Source organism: Bos indicus, chromosome 19 (genome assembly GCF_029378745.1).
Source record: "Bos indicus isolate NIAB-ARS_2022 breed Sahiwal x Tharparkar chromosome 19, NIAB-ARS_B.indTharparkar_mat_pri_1.0, whole genome shotgun sequence".
Taxonomy (NCBI): Eukaryota; Metazoa; Chordata; class Mammalia; order Artiodactyla; family Bovidae; genus Bos; species Bos indicus.
This window is the reverse complement of record NC_091778.1, coordinates 40,550,799-40,566,954: the sequence shown is the minus strand read 5'-3', so window position 1 is coordinate 40,566,954 and position 16,156 is coordinate 40,550,799. Positions and strand designations below refer to the sequence as shown.

At 56.9% G+C, this 16,156-nt stretch overlaps 2 protein-coding genes across 5 annotated transcripts; one reads left to right on the top strand and one right to left on the bottom strand.

The window, feature by feature from the left end:
• The first annotated feature begins 1,075 nt into the window (after positions 1-1,075).
• On the top strand, positions 1,076-12,620 carry PCGF2 (polycomb group ring finger 2). Of its 4 annotated transcripts, XM_070773375.1 has the most exons (11): positions 1,076-1,097; positions 7,577-7,712; positions 8,275-8,371; positions 8,653-8,708; positions 8,791-8,841; positions 9,055-9,163; positions 9,337-9,391; positions 9,478-9,576; positions 10,450-10,530; positions 10,945-11,053; positions 11,189-12,620. In XM_070773375.1, the coding sequence occupies exons 2-11, from the start codon at positions 7,601-7,603 to the stop codon at positions 11,320-11,322; spliced, it is 903 nt and encodes a 300-aa protein (XP_070629476.1). In that variant the 5' UTR covers positions 1,076-1,097; positions 7,577-7,600; the 3' UTR covers positions 11,323-12,620. The 4 variants fall into 4 exon arrangements, with proteins under 4 accessions (XP_070629476.1, XP_019837789.1, XP_019837790.1 ...); XM_019982230.2 differs by lacking the exon at positions 1,076-1,097 and adding an exon at positions 1,440-1,552 and having other exon boundaries at positions 10,945-12,620; XM_019982231.2 differs by lacking the exon at positions 1,076-1,097 and adding an exon at positions 2,120-2,285 and having other exon boundaries at positions 10,945-12,620.
• Positions 12,621-13,101: 481 nt separating this feature from the next.
• On the bottom strand, positions 13,102-16,142 carry CISD3 (CDGSH iron sulfur domain 3). Its single transcript, XM_019981137.2, has 4 exons — positions 15,936-16,142; positions 15,568-15,603; positions 14,874-14,993; positions 13,102-13,433 (listed from the first exon to the last, which is right to left on the bottom strand). Exons 1-4 carry the CDS (start codon positions 15,981-15,983, stop codon positions 13,254-13,256), a joined length of 384 nt encoding a protein of 127 aa, XP_019836696.1. The 5' UTR covers positions 15,984-16,142; the 3' UTR covers positions 13,102-13,253.
• Between the last annotated feature and the right edge of the window lie 14 nt (positions 16,143-16,156).

Genomic DNA, 16,156 nt, shown 5'->3' with positions numbered 1-16,156 from the left:
GGGGGCCTCAGCTTCCGATCTGCCTGGACTGCCAAAGAGGAGGGAAGGAGGAAGAGGCAGGCGGGTCCGATCCGTGCTGAAGATTTCGTTTCCTAATTTCCTAACTTGAGCCACCCACCGTCAGTGCGCTTAATGGCGCTTCTGGCCGAGTAATCGAGCTCTTTGGAGCGACTGACATAATGACCATCCCTAATAAATCCTGAATAACGAATACGCAAATCGACCGTCCTAATGAGGTGGGCCCACCGTAGTCTCCATAAAGTAATATCGATCGGCTTCCCCAGCTCCGGCCTCAGCTGCTGCTCCTAGCTCTTCCAAGCTCCCTGCTAGTTCTCTCCTCCCGGCAGGAGCCACTGGAGACCGAAGCCCGGAACGACGGTCGGAGTTGGCGGGCACCAGCGGCCTTTGCGCTCGCCAGGGAGAGCGAGGCGCACCAACAGTGCAGAGCTCAGAGCGCAATCGGCGTGCGGGCGAAAAATGCGGGAATCAGTGCCCAGCAGAGAAAAAGCGCGGGCCCACATCCGAGCCCCAGCGCCCCGTTTTCGAATACATTCGGGTCTCTCGCCTTCGGCCAGATTATTTTGTCCCGGGCCCGGAGCCTAAGCTGCTGCCTCAGTTTGCCTCCCGGCCCAGGTTGCGTCCCGTTCTTCGCCCAAGCACACCTAGGCGCCAGCCTCCACCACAGCAAACGAGCCCCGGCCGCGAGACGGCCCCCCAGGCCTCTGCCTCCGTCCTCCCGGCAGTTGGCGCCCCCGAAGCGGCCGGGTTGGGTCCCGGACGCAGCGTTTTAGAGCTGGTGATCGGGCGGCCGAGGGGGTCAGGGGCTGGGAAGGAGTCGCTCGTTCTCACTCATGCAGTTATTAATTTCAAGGGAGTGTCACTTAGAGTGAATGAAAATAACCCGGACGCGTGGCCAGAAGCGTCGCGTCCCCCGCCCGAGCACAGCGCCCTTTGGTCGAGGCCGAGACGTGGAGGACTGCAGAGCGAGTCACATTTCAGTCGAGTCCTCATCTCACCAGTTTCCAGGCGCCCCAGCTAGGGGCGAGGACCGCAGGGTCTGGGGGAAAGGGGTGCGCACACATATTTTGGGGACAGAGGTTAGTTGAGGAGGGTGACAGAGAAGAGAATTCATCCTCCAGGGTCAGGGGCTGTTGAAAAGAGTGAGGTCGTAGTCTAGTTTTGGGGGGCCCGGCACCGCGTTGCGGGGGGGGCAGCCGCGTTAGCCTCTCCCCCATCTCCTCTTCCCTCTCCGCAAACACCCTGAAGGAATGAGGTCACGTGGGTGAGTAGTGGGCGGGACCTACTCTTGTCTGGAGGAAAAAAGCCATTTTGTGCCCCCCCCTCCGAGTCCCGGTCCCTCCCCTCCCCCCTCCGTCCCCTCCCCTCCCCTTTCTCCCTCCCACCCCAAAGCGCTTTCACAAACTCCTTTCTTACCATAGGTTTCTCCCCTCCCGCCGCCCGAGCGAGCGACACGGCTGCGGCCCCCCTCCCCTCCCTTCCCTCCCTCCCTCCCATCCCCCCCTCCCCGAGACCCACCGGACCCCGAACCCAGGTAAGCGGACGCAGTCTCCCCTCTCCTCTCTTTCTCCGACCCTGTAACCATCTGGGGACTGGGACGCGGGCCGGCACATCCTTCTTTACAAACCCCTGCCCGGGGAGGCTCTGAGCCCGGCCTGGTCTCGCGTCTCCGCCCCACCCCCGCCGGCCCCTCTCCTAGCTCGCCCCGTCCGCCTTTCTTTCTCCTTTTTTCTCTCCCCTTTTCCTTTTCCTCCCTTCCAAGATGGCCGAAGTGGGTTCCCCCTTCTAACGATTTGGCGTCTCCTCGACCACCACCTCTTTGTGCTGCAGCCCCCCTAGACCCTGCTCCCTAGGTAGCGAGGGGGAGGGTCCGAGGCAACCGCGGGGCTTTGGGGCTCCGCGCTGGGGCGGATCTCTGCCCCCCTAGCCCTCCCCACGAGTTAGAGCAGCCCCTGGCTCTCCCCCAGTACTCCTTTCGGTCTGGGGAGGGGTCGCTCTCGGTTTCTTCCGTGGGCATTGAGGCGTCGTGGACGCGCGAGGGCTTCGAAGCCGGGAGGAAGGGGACGAGCTTTTCGATCGCTGCGGGGTCGGAGGAGGGCGCTCTTCCCTGCCGGGCGCCGTCCTCTCGGGCACCTCCCCCAGTCGCTCCCTTTTCCCCCCAATCCCGGGACTGGGCGCCCCGCCCCCTCCCCGAACCACCTCAGCGGAGCCTCTTTCTCCGGAACACCCCTCCTTGGGGCCCCGCCGAAAGTTTGGCTCTAGGGAAGGTAGGAGCGGCCACCCGGTAACTGGGGCCTCTGATCGTCAGACCCAGGCTCCTGGGGAAGCCGGGGTGGAGGGGGTAGAAGGAAGATGGGGAAGATTTATCGCGATATTTCCTATCGCCCGCAGAGGCGGGAGGGGTTTGGCCGGCTGGCCCCACTTGCACTGGGTAGCCCGACTGCCCCCCCTCCCTAGATCCTCTTGCTTCTAGTTCTAAGGGGGTGGGACCCCTCAACTAGCAGACAGCCCTGCCCCCCTATCTCCACGGGGGGCCCAGCGTGCCTCTCTCCCTCCCCCACTGCCCCCATCTGCCCAGAATTGCTCGGGATGGCTTGAGGTAGGGGAGGAGGCCCGGGGATGGCGAATTTTTCTGTAAATATTGTGGAGGCGTTGCCCCGCGCTTCCCCCTGGTCTTTGTCTCTCAGAGACCCCCGCTTCTCCCGCCGCGCTGCCTTAGTCTCCAGGGCTCCCTGAGGCTGGGGTGGGGTGGGGAGGTGGTCTCCTGGTGGTGTTTCACTCCGTTCTTACGCCTCCTTCTCTGGGCCTCTTGCAGTTTGTTCCTGAAACTCTCATTTCTCTTCTTCCTCCCCCCTCTCCACTCTGTTCCAAGGTGTTAGTACTTGGAGAAGGAGCATAAAGAAAGCTCTGTTATAGCTTTCTGGTGGGGAGGTTTTCCCAGGGGTTTCTTGGTTTGGAGTTGGGGGTTGAGGTCTTAGAGCTGTCTTTGGAATAATGCAGGAAACAGGCCCGAGGTAAGACTCAGGACTTGGGATCCAGAGAGAGTGTAGCTAGGTGGGGTTCAAGTTGAAGTCTTTTGCGGGGGGTGCTCTCTGCTGCTCCTGGTCTTCCCTGGAAGATCTTGGTTGATGGAGCTGTTGCCATGGGAATGGAGAGAGCCTGAACACGAAGAGGTGACATCTTTGTGCAGGTTGGATGCCCACCTCACTCCTCCAGCCTCTGGCCCCCAGAGTGGAGGTTGCGAGCCGTACTGCCTTTGTTGCCGGAAGAGTTATGTTATAATTTATCCTGGGTAGACCGGGGATGCACAAAAGGTTAGTGTGTGTTTGTAGCTCTGGTTTCAGGCAGGGATGTCAGACTGTGTGCTTCTTGGGGTGGGTGGGAGTGGTTTGTACATCTGGCAAGCGTGGGCCTGGCTCTGGTCTGGCTCTATGTGTGATGGGGTGTGTCTGTGTGTGTGTCTGGCCAAGTGTCTGGCCGTGTGTGTTGAGAGTGGGAGAGAAAAATGGAGGGGGTGTGTCTGGCTGTGTGTGCATATGTGTGTGTGTGTATCTGGCAGTGTGTAACTGTGTATATTTTGGATATTTGTCTTTGTTTGATCTTAGGACACTGAGAGGTGGGAGGGGAGGGAGGCTAGAGTGAGCCCGGCTTCAGGAGACTAGAGGACTCTTTCGATGCTTCTGGCAGGAAGAGCACTCAGGGGTCAGGGAACACAGAGTTTGAATGTCCCAGGCATACCTCCACCCCCGGCTCTCTCTGCACACACACAAATCCGCAGGCTTCCACAGCTGAACCCACAAGGCTGGGAGAGGGATGGTCTTCTGGGATCCAGTACATTCTGGCTCCCTGAGCTTCCATAGAGCCTGCTTCCCTACCTGTATTAGGGAAGTTGGGTGAGGCCATTAGCCTCTGCCCGCTCTTCCTACTTCGGAGAGAGACTGTCCTCATGGTTATGTTTTGACCCTGACGGCTCACTGAATGGTCTTCTGATGGAACCTGGAGTCCTTCTGCCTGCCTGGATGGAGTCAGACCAGGCTTATTGATTCCTTAAATGAGTGGGAAGCCTAGCATGGGTGCCAGTCTGTAAAGAGCACTGGAATAGGAGTCAGGCTGTGTCTAGTCCTAGGACTGCCACTGGGTGACCGCTTGACCTGAGACAAGTCACCTCTTTCTGAGCTTCTTCATCTGTAAAGTGAAAGGACTGGACAAGATGCTTTCTAAGATCCCTTCCACTTCTGTGATTTTAGATGTCTGGATGTGACCCCGAGTGACTTTTCCCAAGACTTGGAGATTTTCTAGTAAGGGAGTTGGGTGAATTTCATGTGGGGGGAAAGCAGAGCAAAGAATCCTAAAGCTGAGAATCTGAAGGAGCAGAAGGCGATCTCTGGGTTATCAAAGATTGGCTATTTCTCAGGGGAAAAAGAAAAAAAAAATAAACTGACAAAGAAGTCTGAATTAGAGGGGAGCTTCCAGAAAAAGCCTGGTTAGAATGGAGATATAGGGGGTTGGTTTAGTGAGTAGGAGGCTTTGAGAAAGGGTAAAGATTCATGCCAGATTTGGATGACACGGAGGAGTTGGGGTTGAGTCCTGGGTGCTGATCAAGCTCCTTTCCTGCCACTGTAGCTGAAACCTGGGGGCCAGGAGCAAAGACTATTCCATCATCATGGGGCCAGACGGTACTGAAGGACTTGGCCCCCAGTTGAGGGTGGGAGATGGTGCTCAGGTTCACTGTGGGGATGTGGTTGGAACTGGCCCCCAAAGCGCTGCAGGGCACTTGCAAATGGCGCGGTCTCCCTTTTCTGCTTCTTGGGACTTGTCTCTTCCTTCCTCTCTTAGGCTCTGCCCTAAGGTGATGGGAGCTGGAGGTCCAGCCAGTTGTAGCTGGGGAGGAGCTAGGTGTCAGGTGTGGGGTCCTGAGGCCTCTTGGGGGGAGAAAGACAAGGCGGATGAGGGAACTGAGCTCCTGTTTACAGTTGTTCTTGGCACCTGCTGGCAGGGCCCTGCAGGTAACCATGGCAACCAGGTGAGGAGCCAATCAGTGCTTCTCCCCACCCCCAGCTCCAGAGGTAACAGTCTGAGGCCCCTGGAGATGGGAGAGGGGAGCAGGGAGTGTGGCAAGGGGGCTCATTTCTTAAAGCGAGAGGGAGGAACATTTCACTCAGTAAGGACCACAACTCTTGCCTTCACCCGTGCATCCAGAACTGAGCTCAAGCGGTAGTCTCGGTCTGAATTCTCACAAGTGCTTGCAGAAATTAGAGGGTGAGCATCACTGAGCTCCTGCATGTTGAGGCCACAGTTGGCCTGGCAGGACCTGGATGAATGGGAGGATGGGAACTCTTTTTGTTTTGGCTGCGCCTTGCAGCATGCGAATAGTTCCCCATCAGAGATGGAGCTCACGCCCCCTGTGGTAGAAGTGCAGTCTTAACCACTGGACCACCAGGGAAGTCCCTGGAAGGGAGTTCTTAAGAGCCAAGTGTCTGTTTTGGAAACACAGTGAATATGTGAATGAGGTGGCTAAGGCAGTGTGTGTGGGAGAGAGGGAGAGAGAAGAGGGCATGAGATTTTCCAGTTGCAATCTAGACCCTTGGGCTTCCCCGTGGCTCAGATGGTAAAGAATCCGCCTGCAGTGCGGAAGACTTGGGTTTAATTCCTGGGTTGGGAAGATCCCCTGGAGGAGGGCATGGCAATCCACTCTAGTACTCTTGCTTGGAGAATCCCCATGGACAGAGGAGCCTGGTGGGCTACAGTCCATGGGGTCACAAAGAGTCAGACACAACTGAGCGACTAAGTACACACAATCTGATCTGGACCCTCAGCATTAGCAGATCCCCAAAGTTTTCTTCTTGGCTGTGTACACACACACATACACACACACACACACACACACACACACACACACACACACACGACAGGTAGTCACACGAAGTACCTTTGGAGGCCCAGCAGCATGTACACACAGCATGGATATTATACACACTCAGCGAGTTAGCCACTTGGAGTCTGTTCCCTCCTCTGGATGGTTGTAATAATATTTGGGCATCTTGCCAGGGGTTACTGTGGGAATAACCAAACTGTATAGTAGCCAGGAAGGTTTCTACATGATTATGAAGAGGGGACCCATGCAGGGAGGGCTGGCTGAGGGGGCGGAGACCCCTTTCCTTCCTCAGGCAGGTCTGGGCCGCTGCGTGCATGTTGGCTCTGGGCTTGCGTGTTCCCCTCTGTCTGCCCTGCAGCTTGGTGTCTCTCCCACATGTGGTCTTTGTGTCTCTCTCTCTCTTTTGGTCTCTGGACAGCCTCTGTTGGCTGTTTGGGTCCTGGCCAAACTCATCCTGGGGTCTCTATAGTAACTGCTGATTCCCAGCTGTGAATTTCGGGTCCTAGAAAACCCAATGTGTTGGCTTTAGAAATCTTTCTGGAAAGGAGAGAAGGATGTATGTTGTAAAAGAGCTCTGGGGGTTTGGCTGCCCTCCCAGGCCCCGCCCCATGGGCTTTTCCTCTGGGAAAGAGGACAGAGGTACCGTGGCTGCTGGCTACAGGTTGGATTTCTGAACTAAGAAGTAAGCACATCAGCTAGTCCAGACCTGGGCTTTGCCTGTCCTCCCTGGACCCAGCCAGGGCCTGGCTGGGTGCTTGGTGGGCTGTGGACAGAACTTTCTGCCTGGCTTCGGCGGGCCTCCCTGACGGCCTATAGCCTGTCACTGGGCAGCTTGTGGCCAGGCCGCGGATGGGAGAAGATGGGCAGGTGGCGGTGCCCACAGGCGGAGATTCCCGAGTGTGCCTGGGAGGGGCGTCGTGCAGCAGGCCACCCATCAGGGCGCGCGGTGGCCTCCCTGTGGAAGCAGCAGTGACAGGCGTTTTAACCAGACCCTTTGCAGTTACCTGCAGAGTCTGGGGCTGGGCTGGGGGTCGGGCTGGAGCTGTGTGTTCCCAACTTTGGGGGCCTAAGGGCCATCCTAGGTATTTCCTGCTGGAGCTCCAGGCCTAGAACCTGTGTGGTCGGCATGTGGTGTGTTTCCAAGGAGCTGCTCCAGGGCCAGGCCGGAGCCCAGGGATAGTTGGTGGGATGCCCCCTTCAGACTTAGGGTGTTCATTCCCCCCGTGTTCCCACGGAAGGAGGCTTCCTGGAGCAGTGATGGGAGGAAGGAAGGTAGGATGGAGTAGAAAGACCCAGTCAGGAGGCTGTTTCCTCATAGCTCCCAGGGAGTTCACTTGTATGTATATGGATTGGGATCGGGGAGATTTTTAAAAACTCTGTTCTCTTCCATTTTCCCGCCTCCCCACATCCTCTGGAGAGTTGAGTGGTGCTTCCTGTGGTCTAACTTCAGTCCTTCTGCTGCTCCTGAGATAGAACCTGAGCTTGTTGCTCAAGGTCACAGGAATCTCCAGAGCCCTCAGTGAACACTCAGAGGGGGTCAGAAAGAACCACCCCAGTCTGGCTTTGGAGGGAAAGGAGGGGGCCATGGGCCCAGGGAGAGATGTTGCCTGTGGGGCAGGCAGAGTACAGTGTGGGAGGGGCTCTTGGATCCCGGGGTTCCTGATTCCATGTTCTATTCCCCAGGGTTACGCCCCCCACCCCAGCACCATGCATCGGACCACACGGATCAAAATTACCGAGCTGAACCCTCACCTCATGTGCGCCCTCTGCGGGGGGTACTTCATAGATGCCACTACCATCGTGGAGTGCTTACATTCCTGTGAGTTGGGGTCGAGGGCTGCTCCTGGGATAGGTGGCCTCTGCCTTGAGGAGCAAACGTGTCCATGTGTCTGGTGAGGGTCCCAGGTCAAAGGGAGACTGCCTGGGAGGAGACTGCAGGGTTCAACCCAGCAGTTCATTTGGGGGACTTTTACCTGAAATCTCCACTCCCTCCTTGAGTCTCTGTGGATGACGCTGCACCCCATGAATACAGAGTGCCCTGGTGTGCACCACGGGCTGGTGACTAGGAGTCAGGGAACTGGGAGGTATCTAGTAGCTTGGCTGTTGATTTGTTCTACAAGGGGGTTTGGAACTTGGGACTCACCTTCCGCATGGTACTCGACACTGGCTTCACGCACACACACACATCTGTCCTCCCCCAAGGATAGATAAAGGGCAGTTGCCATCTGCAGAACAGGGCTGTATTGGGTCTTTGAAAGGGCCTGAGCTGTGGGAACATGGTGGAGAGGAGGGGATACCTGAACCCGGGCAGGGAGTGTGGGGGCTGATCCTGGGTTACAAAGGGGACTCTGACTCTTCCTCCTCTCTCCACACCCCCCAAGTCTGCAAAACCTGCATCGTGCGCTACCTGGAGACCAACAAGTACTGCCCCATGTGCGATGTGCAGGTCCATAAAACCCGGCCACTGCTGAGCATCAGGTGGGCCCAGCACTTCCTGCTGCTCCCACCCATCCTCTGGAGCAGCTGCCCTCTGTCCTTGCTTCCTGAAGCCCGGGGGGCAGGTGGGGGAGGAGCATCGGGCATGGACTGTCCCTTGGGGATGATGTATCCAGCTGAGAAATTCTAGAGAGGCAGAGACAGGGCCTACAAGGACCCTCATGCCTGGGCCCTGGTTCTGAGAGAGAGGTGGGAAGAGGCGGCCTAGGCTGGAGAGTCAGGGTGAGATGGTTGCCGACTGGCTCCTATGTGCTTCTTTTCAGATCTGACAAAACCCTTCAAGACATTGTCTACAAATTGGTCCCTGGGCTTTTTAAAGGTACCTGCACCCTTTGTCCCCCTGCCACCAGCTCTCACTGCCCAGCCTATTGCTTCCCCTGAACCTGCTCCCTCTCTTCCAGATGAGATGAAACGGCGGCGGGATTTCTATGCAGCCTACCCCCTGACAGAAGGTGAGTGTGTTCACATGTGTGTGCACATGTGGCCCTCCCCCTGGCACTAGGGCCAGAGGCATGGAAGGCCAGTGGGCACCACTGCACTATCTCCCATCCCGGGGTTGGGGGGAGGGCTGGGCTCACTGCACTGAGCTCTGAGATCCCTGGGTTGATGGTGGGGTGCCTGTCCCTGCTCCTAAGCTAAGCCTTCCCAGCTCGCTCCTTCTGCAGTCCCCAACGGCTCCAACGAGGACCGTGGTGAGGTTCTGGAGCAGGAGAAAGGGGCTCTGAGCGATGACGAGATCGTCAGCCTCTCCATCGAGTTCTACGAAGGTGTCAGGCAAGTCTGGCCCACACCTGGCCCTTTCAGGGTCCTAGGCAGGTCCCTCCCCTCTGCCGTCCCCCTTCCCTGGGAGGAAAGGGCACTTCCGGGAGGGCCTTCCAGATGTTTGTGTGCAGTTAGGTCCTGCCTGCTCCAGGTTTTCCCTTGCTTCATTCCTTCTCCTTCTGCAGAGACCGGGAAGAGAAGAAGGGCCCCTTGGAGAATGGGGATGGTGACAAGGAGAAGGTGAGTGCTCGGGCCTGCCCAGAATGGAGTATGGGCTGGGAGAGAGTGCTGGGGTGGACCCCAGCCCTTGGGTGCCTCTTCCCCAGCAGACAGGTGTGCGCTTCCTGCGATGCCCAGCAGCCATGACTGTCATGCATCTTGCCAAGTTTCTCCGCAACAAGATGGACGTGCCCAGCAAGTACAAGGTAAGTCCCTGGCCCCTTTTGAAACATGTGTCTTGTTTGTGGATGTGTCTGACAATCTGTGCATCCTAGTCATGGCTCATGGCTGGTTTGGTGTCACCAAGGGCTTGCGTGTTGTGTAACAGCCTGTGTAGAACAGTAACTGAAAACGACATTCAGGTGCGGCAGTCTACTTCTGCTGAAGCCAGTGTGCAGAGGTGCATGGGACCAAGACAGTGTGTGCATGCCTGCACGCTTAGAACTACGGCAGAGCTGTGTATGTAAAAACTTGGGGCCATATCTAGGGCCAGCTGGCTAGTCTGAAATTTCCAAGGAGCTTTAGGATATAGCTTCTCAAATCTGAACATACGTATGGTCCCCTAGAGGTCTTGTTAAAATGTAATTCTGACTGAGTAGACATTGTGTTTGTAGAAAGCTCCCAGGTGCTTCTGGTGCTGCTGGTTCATGGACTATTGAGGCTCTAAGACAGTAGATCCCAAACTTTGCCACATGTCAGAATCACATGAGGAGTAACTTCTCAAGATTAAAACTCGATTCACATCTTAGCAGTTAAAACAATCTCTGGAGCGGGATCCAGGCATGTTGTGATTCCACCGTGTGCCTTCTCCCTGGGGCCCTTTCTGTGCCTGTTCGCTCCTCTGGAGAACATGCCAGAGATAGAAAGGGACCCAGAGCACTGTGTGGATGGCCAGGGGTGGCTTGATGATGTGGGCATCTGCTCTGCATCCCTTCCCACCTGCTGGTCAGGAGTTATGTTGAGACAACTCTGAGAGGAAGTCAGATGCACTGGGCAACCTGAGGGATGAGGGATCACCTGCTCAGAGCCTCTTTGCCAAAAGGCTGGAGCCTTGAGCCGTCTGCCCTTTCCTCCTCCAGGTTGAGGTTCTCTATGAGGACGAGCCGCTGAAGGAATACTACACCCTCATGGACATCGCCTACATCTACCCCTGGCGGCGGGTGAGTGTGTGGGGTGGTACGAGCCTGGGCCATTACGTGGGCCACCCTGCTCTAATCAGAGACAGTTCATCCCTCGTCTCATGGGCTGGGCATGTCCAGGGTGGCCTTCCAGACCATCTCTCGCTGATGACCTTCCATACTCAGGAGGAAAAAAGGATCCTTGGGCAGACCACATGTGCAAATTTGGGTGGCCGTGGAGGAGTAAACTTTGCCTTCTGCTCTCTGGCCTCCCTCTTGCCTTTTTTCTCTGTCTCTGGTCTTACACGTGCTCTCTTCCTCTCCCGCCTTGCTTGTCAGTCCCACCTGTGTGTCTCGTCCTCCCTTTCTCCCTGTTTGGGTGCTATATGGTGAAGGTGGGTGGCTGCTCCATTAGCCTTTTTCTCCTGACACCCTCCCCTCCCCTTCTCCCTGCAGAATGGCCCTCTCCCCCTCAAGTATCGTGTCCAGCCAGCCTGCAAGCGACTCACCTTGCCCACAGCACCCACCCCCTCCGAGGGCACCAACACCAGCGGGGCATCCGAGTGTGAGTCAGTCAGTGACAAGGCACCCAGCCCTGCCACCCTGCCGGCCACCTCCTCTTCCCTACCCAGCCCAGCCACCCCCTCCCATGGCTCTCCCAGCTCTCATGGCCCCTCGGCCCCCCACCCCACCTCCCCAGCTCCCCCTGTGACAGCCGGTGGGGCCACTGCAGCTGCCAACGGGGGCACCTCAAACTGCCTGCAGACACCATCCTCCACCAGCAGGGGGCGCAAGATGACTGTCAACGGAGCTCCTGTGCCCCCCTTAACTTGAGGAAAGGGACCCTCTCCCTCTTTTTCCAGCCATGCCTCTCCACCCCTCCACTTTTTCTGGGCCCCCTTTTCCACCTCTTCTATTTTCCCCAGCTCCTCCCACCTTAGGGGTGGGGGATGGGTTTTATAAATAAATCTATATATATATGTACATAGGAAAAACCAAATATACATACTTATTTTTTATGGACCAACCAGATTAATTTAAATGCCACAGGAAACAAACTTTATGTGTGTGTGTATGTGTGGGGGGTGGGGTGTTCATTTTTAAGGGGTCTTGTGGAATTCTCTCTGTTCTTTTTGGGGGTGCCTAGAGGTGGAATTGGAGGGGCCACTTGAGGCCCAGTATCCTCTGCCCCATCCTCCTCCTGTCCCAAGACATATGGGGTGCTGAGGGGCCCCCACCAACCCCCAAAGCTTTAGGCACAACTCTAATTGGCTGTGTATGGGGCCCACTCTGTTTCTTTCCCCCTCTTGGCTGCTGTCCTACCCTTACCCTGACCAGTGCCCTCCTCCCACCATTGTTGAATGTTCAGAGAATTGCAAAGACAGTGCCTTTTACAAATGCAGCCTATCCCCTGGTTTTGAGGAGCAAGTGGGCAGTGGAGAGGGCATCTCCCTTACCTCCTCCTCCAGCAGTGGAAACTTTGTATAAAGAATAGATAGTTTTGCCTCCCCACGCCCCTCACCCCCAATGCCATGTGTGTGGCCTTTGCATCATTTATCTTGTGGAAAAGAAGATTCAGGCCACAGGAGGCCTCAGCCCTTGAACTTCCCCTGTGGGGTTAACATTGTAAACCGCCTCACTCCTTCTCCCCCTCTGCCACCCAGAAGCCTGCACTAGCAAGGCTGCTGGGGCAGTCTCTTTGGGGGCTGGAGTGGACAGGTGGAGGCGGGGTGACCTCAGATAAGCACAGACCCCAGATGTGGCCAAAGGCAAGCAGTCCTCCAGTTCCCTCCCCACCCGCAGCTGCGGCCAAGTCAGGAAAGAGCGACAGAGACATCTAAAAGCACAAGACAGGCCAGTAAGGTCTGAGCTCCGCTCCATCCTGGAGTCAAATGGTCCACCCCCGAGGGGTAGATCCCCTGCCCACCTGTCTTTCCTCCAATGTACATAGATCGGATCGGGGAGGGGAAGAGGCAGCACTCCAACACAGCTACATGTCTGGGGCCGGGCATCCCCTGTGGGTTTGTCTGTGTTCGCACCTTGTCCTGTGTCTGAGGTGCTGTGGCTGTACCCTTCTGCCCTGGGGTGTTTGTATCTCCTGGCTTTGTAATAAATGCTGCATACTCTCTGGAGCCTGTAGTTCTTTGGGACAGAAAGGACAGGAAGGGTGGGCGGGGTCCTCTGGCCTACTCTAGTCTCTGGGCTCATCCTGCTTTGCTGTTGCTGCTAAGTCGCTTCAGTCGTGTCCGACTCTGTGCAACCCCATAGACAGCAGCCCACCAGGCTCCCCTGTCCCTGGGACTCTCCAGGCAAGAACACTGGAGTGGGTTGCCATTTCCTTCTCCAATGCATGAAAGTGAAAAGTGAAAGTGAAGTCGCTCAGTCACATCCGACTCTTTGCGACCCCATGGACTGCAGCCTACCAGGCTCCTCTGTCCATGGGATTTTCCAGGCAAGAGTACTAGAGTGGGTCATCTTGCTTTGGGGGACCCCATATGGAAGGGACCTTAATTGTTCCCTCCCTGCAGCCAGTCTGGTGTCCCCAGCCCAGGTTAAGATCCCGGAGGGGGATAGGTCTTGTCCCTCATACCTGTGACCACAAGAACACCACTCTGGGCTAGCAGGTCTCTTTAATGGCATCTTCACCGGCAGGCATCAAAGCCAGGGCCTATTCCCAGCTGCGCCAGATTGGAGACCTTGGCTTATCGGAGCAAGCCCTTCACAAACCAGCTGTGGGGGCTGGGATCCCTGGGGTGAGCCACCCCTCAGAGTGAGGAGCCCAGTTCTGCCTTCTGCACCTGTTCACTCCTGTGGGTACCATCACAGTATGGGGGCTTCTGGGTTGCCTTGCAGGTACAGAGCGCCACTGTGCGGGTCTCCTGGGCCTTGAACTTCAGTGGGGATAGGCCAGTGCGTTTGAAGAAGTGGGAGCCATCACAGAAGGGCTAGTAAGGAAAAGAAAAGTCAGAGAGACCCAACCCTACCTGCTGGGGCAGGGCAGTGCTGGTAGGGACACAGCTGAGTGACACTGACCAACTTTTGTCATCTGTAATGTGACAGTAATCAGAGTAATTTCAAGAAAATAAAATGCATAAAGGTTTATCATGCACTCGGCCAGTAGAAAGTGTTCAGTACATATGTCCTTACAGGAATAGTTTCTGGGGGACCCAAAAAGAGAATTATCAAAGCAAAATGGTATTTCGAAATGATACCTTATGTATCAGCAACTTTTATACTGATAATGGTTTTTTGGGTTTTTTTAATGGCTCCGAGTCTTCGTTGGTTCATGACATTCATTTCCTTTCCCATGTTCTTAAGGTACGAACTTCTCTGAGTGGCCTTTAAGACTGGACATCAATTTTGTTTGGCTCCAACAAACAACTGGGCATGTTCATGGGGAGTGGATGTTGCCGGGAGGGGGGTGGAAGGAAGGGGAGAAGGTGAGGTCCGACAGCAAACTGGCTGCCTGCTGTGAGCATCTATGCCCTTTCACCCCAGAAGGTGTTCCTACACAGCCTGGGTAATGGAAACAGGCCCAGACAGGTGGTTTGCTACTGAGTGGCAGAGCTGGAGCCAAGCCTCTTGCCCTTGAGTGAGGGTGGGGTAGGAGGGTGGATGGGGGAAGTGTGCAGATAAAAGTCAGCAAACTGGCCCCAGAGGGCAAGAGGCAGAGAGACACAAAGGGCCCGCCAGTGCCAGGACTCACTGGCAGGCAGCAGAGCGCCATGCTCATGAGCAAATCGGTAGCAAAGCAGGACTTCGGGCCCTGGGCTGCTGACAGACACCACATCATGCGGTTTGGAGTTCTGAGCCAGTTCTGAGCCAGCTCAGGAAGGAAAGGGGCCCAGAGGCTAAGAATGTGGGGCAGGTTCCTAAGGGATGGAAGGCTCCTGGGACAGGAGAGGGGAGCAGGCAGCCAGAATGACAGGACAACAAGAAACCAGGGAAGTCACAGAAACTGAAAAAGGGAGAGTTTTCAGGAGCAGACGCCAGGAAGGGGGACAGAGAAGCTGCTCAGAGTCTTCCTGATGTTGAGGTCTGAGGCCTGGGAACCCAGATGCTTCCCAGGAAGAAGGAAAGAGGGGAGAGAGAGAGGCAGGCAAGCCTTTCTGGGCAGAGCTGGGAGCTTCTGAAGAGGACAGAACTCTGGCCCCACCCACCTGCCCCAGGACTCAGTTTCTCTCTCTTTGTCTCCATCTTGAAGGCTGGATGCAGAGAACTGGGAGCTCAGGGCTGGCCCAAGAATATCCCCACCCACACCCTTGTGATCCCTCAGGTATATATGGGAAAAAGGAATGTCTTGAAGGGGAGTTCCTGGGCCACACATGGTGTCCCCAAACCACAGATGTGATATGTCAACGGGGAGGGGGATACAGGTCTCTCACCTGCTTTTTGCTGCGGCCACACACACACCACCTGTAGGTTTTCCCAGCCACCAGCTCCACCTTGATAGGTGTTTTTAGGGCCACCACGGACTTGGCTGGGGTTTTGGGGAACCATCGGGCCTGTGGCAGGGAAGATGAAAGGTCAGCACATGCCCTGGAAGCACTTTTCTTGCCTGTGGCCATGTCCAGCTTTCCCAGGGCCCTGGCTGGTGACAGGCTTTCTCTGCATGAGGCTGATCTGACTCCACCCTGCAAGGACCATGCCCCACCCCCAACCACCGTGAGGCCCCCCAAGCTCAGGATAGGGAAGAGATTTCAAGGCTACGAAACCACATATGTTTCAGGGTCCAGGCTTTCCCTTCAAGCCCTGGCTCTCACCCTGGTGCCAGGGGTGGAGGGCCAGGATCCTGCCAGCCTTGGCGAGCCAATGGCACCTGGGATTCGGTTTATCAGGCACCAGGGTCCCTCATGCAGAAGCCTGCTCCCCATCCTCTGCCCTCGGGTCACCCCATCTCCTCTGAGCCAGGGCGAGGTGACCATAGATAGACAAGGGAGTCTCAGGCTGGAGTTTACAAAGCAGGGCTGACCTATTCTGGTTTCCTCCTCTGGTCTCTACCTCGGTGGTCTCTCTGGGCCTGGGGGACTCCGGTGGAGGGAAGGGGAAACAGGGCGGAGTTGGGGGCGTAGGGCTTACCAGCCAGGAGGTGATGTCCCGTCTCTGGTTCAGCGTCTGCAAGGCAAGTAGGCATCCGCGGGGCGGTGATTTGGAAACAGGAAAATAAAGTCAATGGAAAGCCGAAGACTTCCAGAGGGAGGGAAGAGACCGCAGGGCTTAGGCGCGCATTAGTAGTACGAAGGTAATAAGGGCCCCCGAGAGAGGAACGGGAGTTGCTGGGGGAGGAGCCGGCACCCAACGGGCGCTCAGGGACGGCTGCGAAGCACCAGGCGACGCAGGGGTTTGGGGTAAGCTCAGCCTAGGGGCCGGCTCGGAGAGGCGGGGCGATGAGCGGAGGACGGTGGAGCGCAGGACAGGGGAGGGGGCCCGGCCGCGCGGGTGCTCACCCAGGCCGCCGGCCGCACGAGAGTCCCCACGCCGCGCACAGAGCCCATGGCAGGCCCGCTGCCACCACCGCGCCGCGCCGGCTCCGCCTCGCGCCCCGGTCACCTTCCCGCTTCCCCGCCTCCCTCCAGCCCAGCCCCGCCTCGGCCCGGAAGACGCCGCGGGGTTCGCGCGGTGCGGGCCGCGGGCCTGCACGGGTCGTCCAGCCCCAGCTGCCGGAAGT

Excerpts from the sequence above, each read along its gene's own strand:
- PCGF2 (XM_019982230.2), top strand. The coding sequence starts at position 7,601 with ATGCATCGGACCACACGGATCAAAATTACCGAGCTGAACCCTCACCTC. Across the intron at positions 9,164-9,336 it reads GAGTTCTACGAAGGTGTCAG|AGACCGGGAAGAGAAGAAGG; the intron begins GCAAGTCTGGCC and ends CTCCTTCTGCAG. Across the intron at positions 9,577-10,449 it reads ACGTGCCCAGCAAGTACAAG|GTTGAGGTTCTCTATGAGGA; the intron begins GTAAGTCCCTGG and ends TTCCTCCTCCAG.
- CISD3 (XM_019981137.2), bottom strand. The coding sequence starts at position 15,983 with ATGGGCTCTGTGCGCGGCGTGGGGACTCTCGTGCGGCCGGCGGCCTGG. Across the intron at positions 15,604-15,935 it reads TCGTGCGGCCGGCGGCCTGG|ACGCTGAACCAGAGACGGGA; the intron begins GTGAGCACCCGC and ends CTTGCCTTGCAG. Across the intron at positions 14,994-15,567 it reads GGGACATCACCTCCTGGCTG|GCCCGATGGTTCCCCAAAAC; the intron begins GTAAGCCCTACG and ends TCCCTGCCACAG.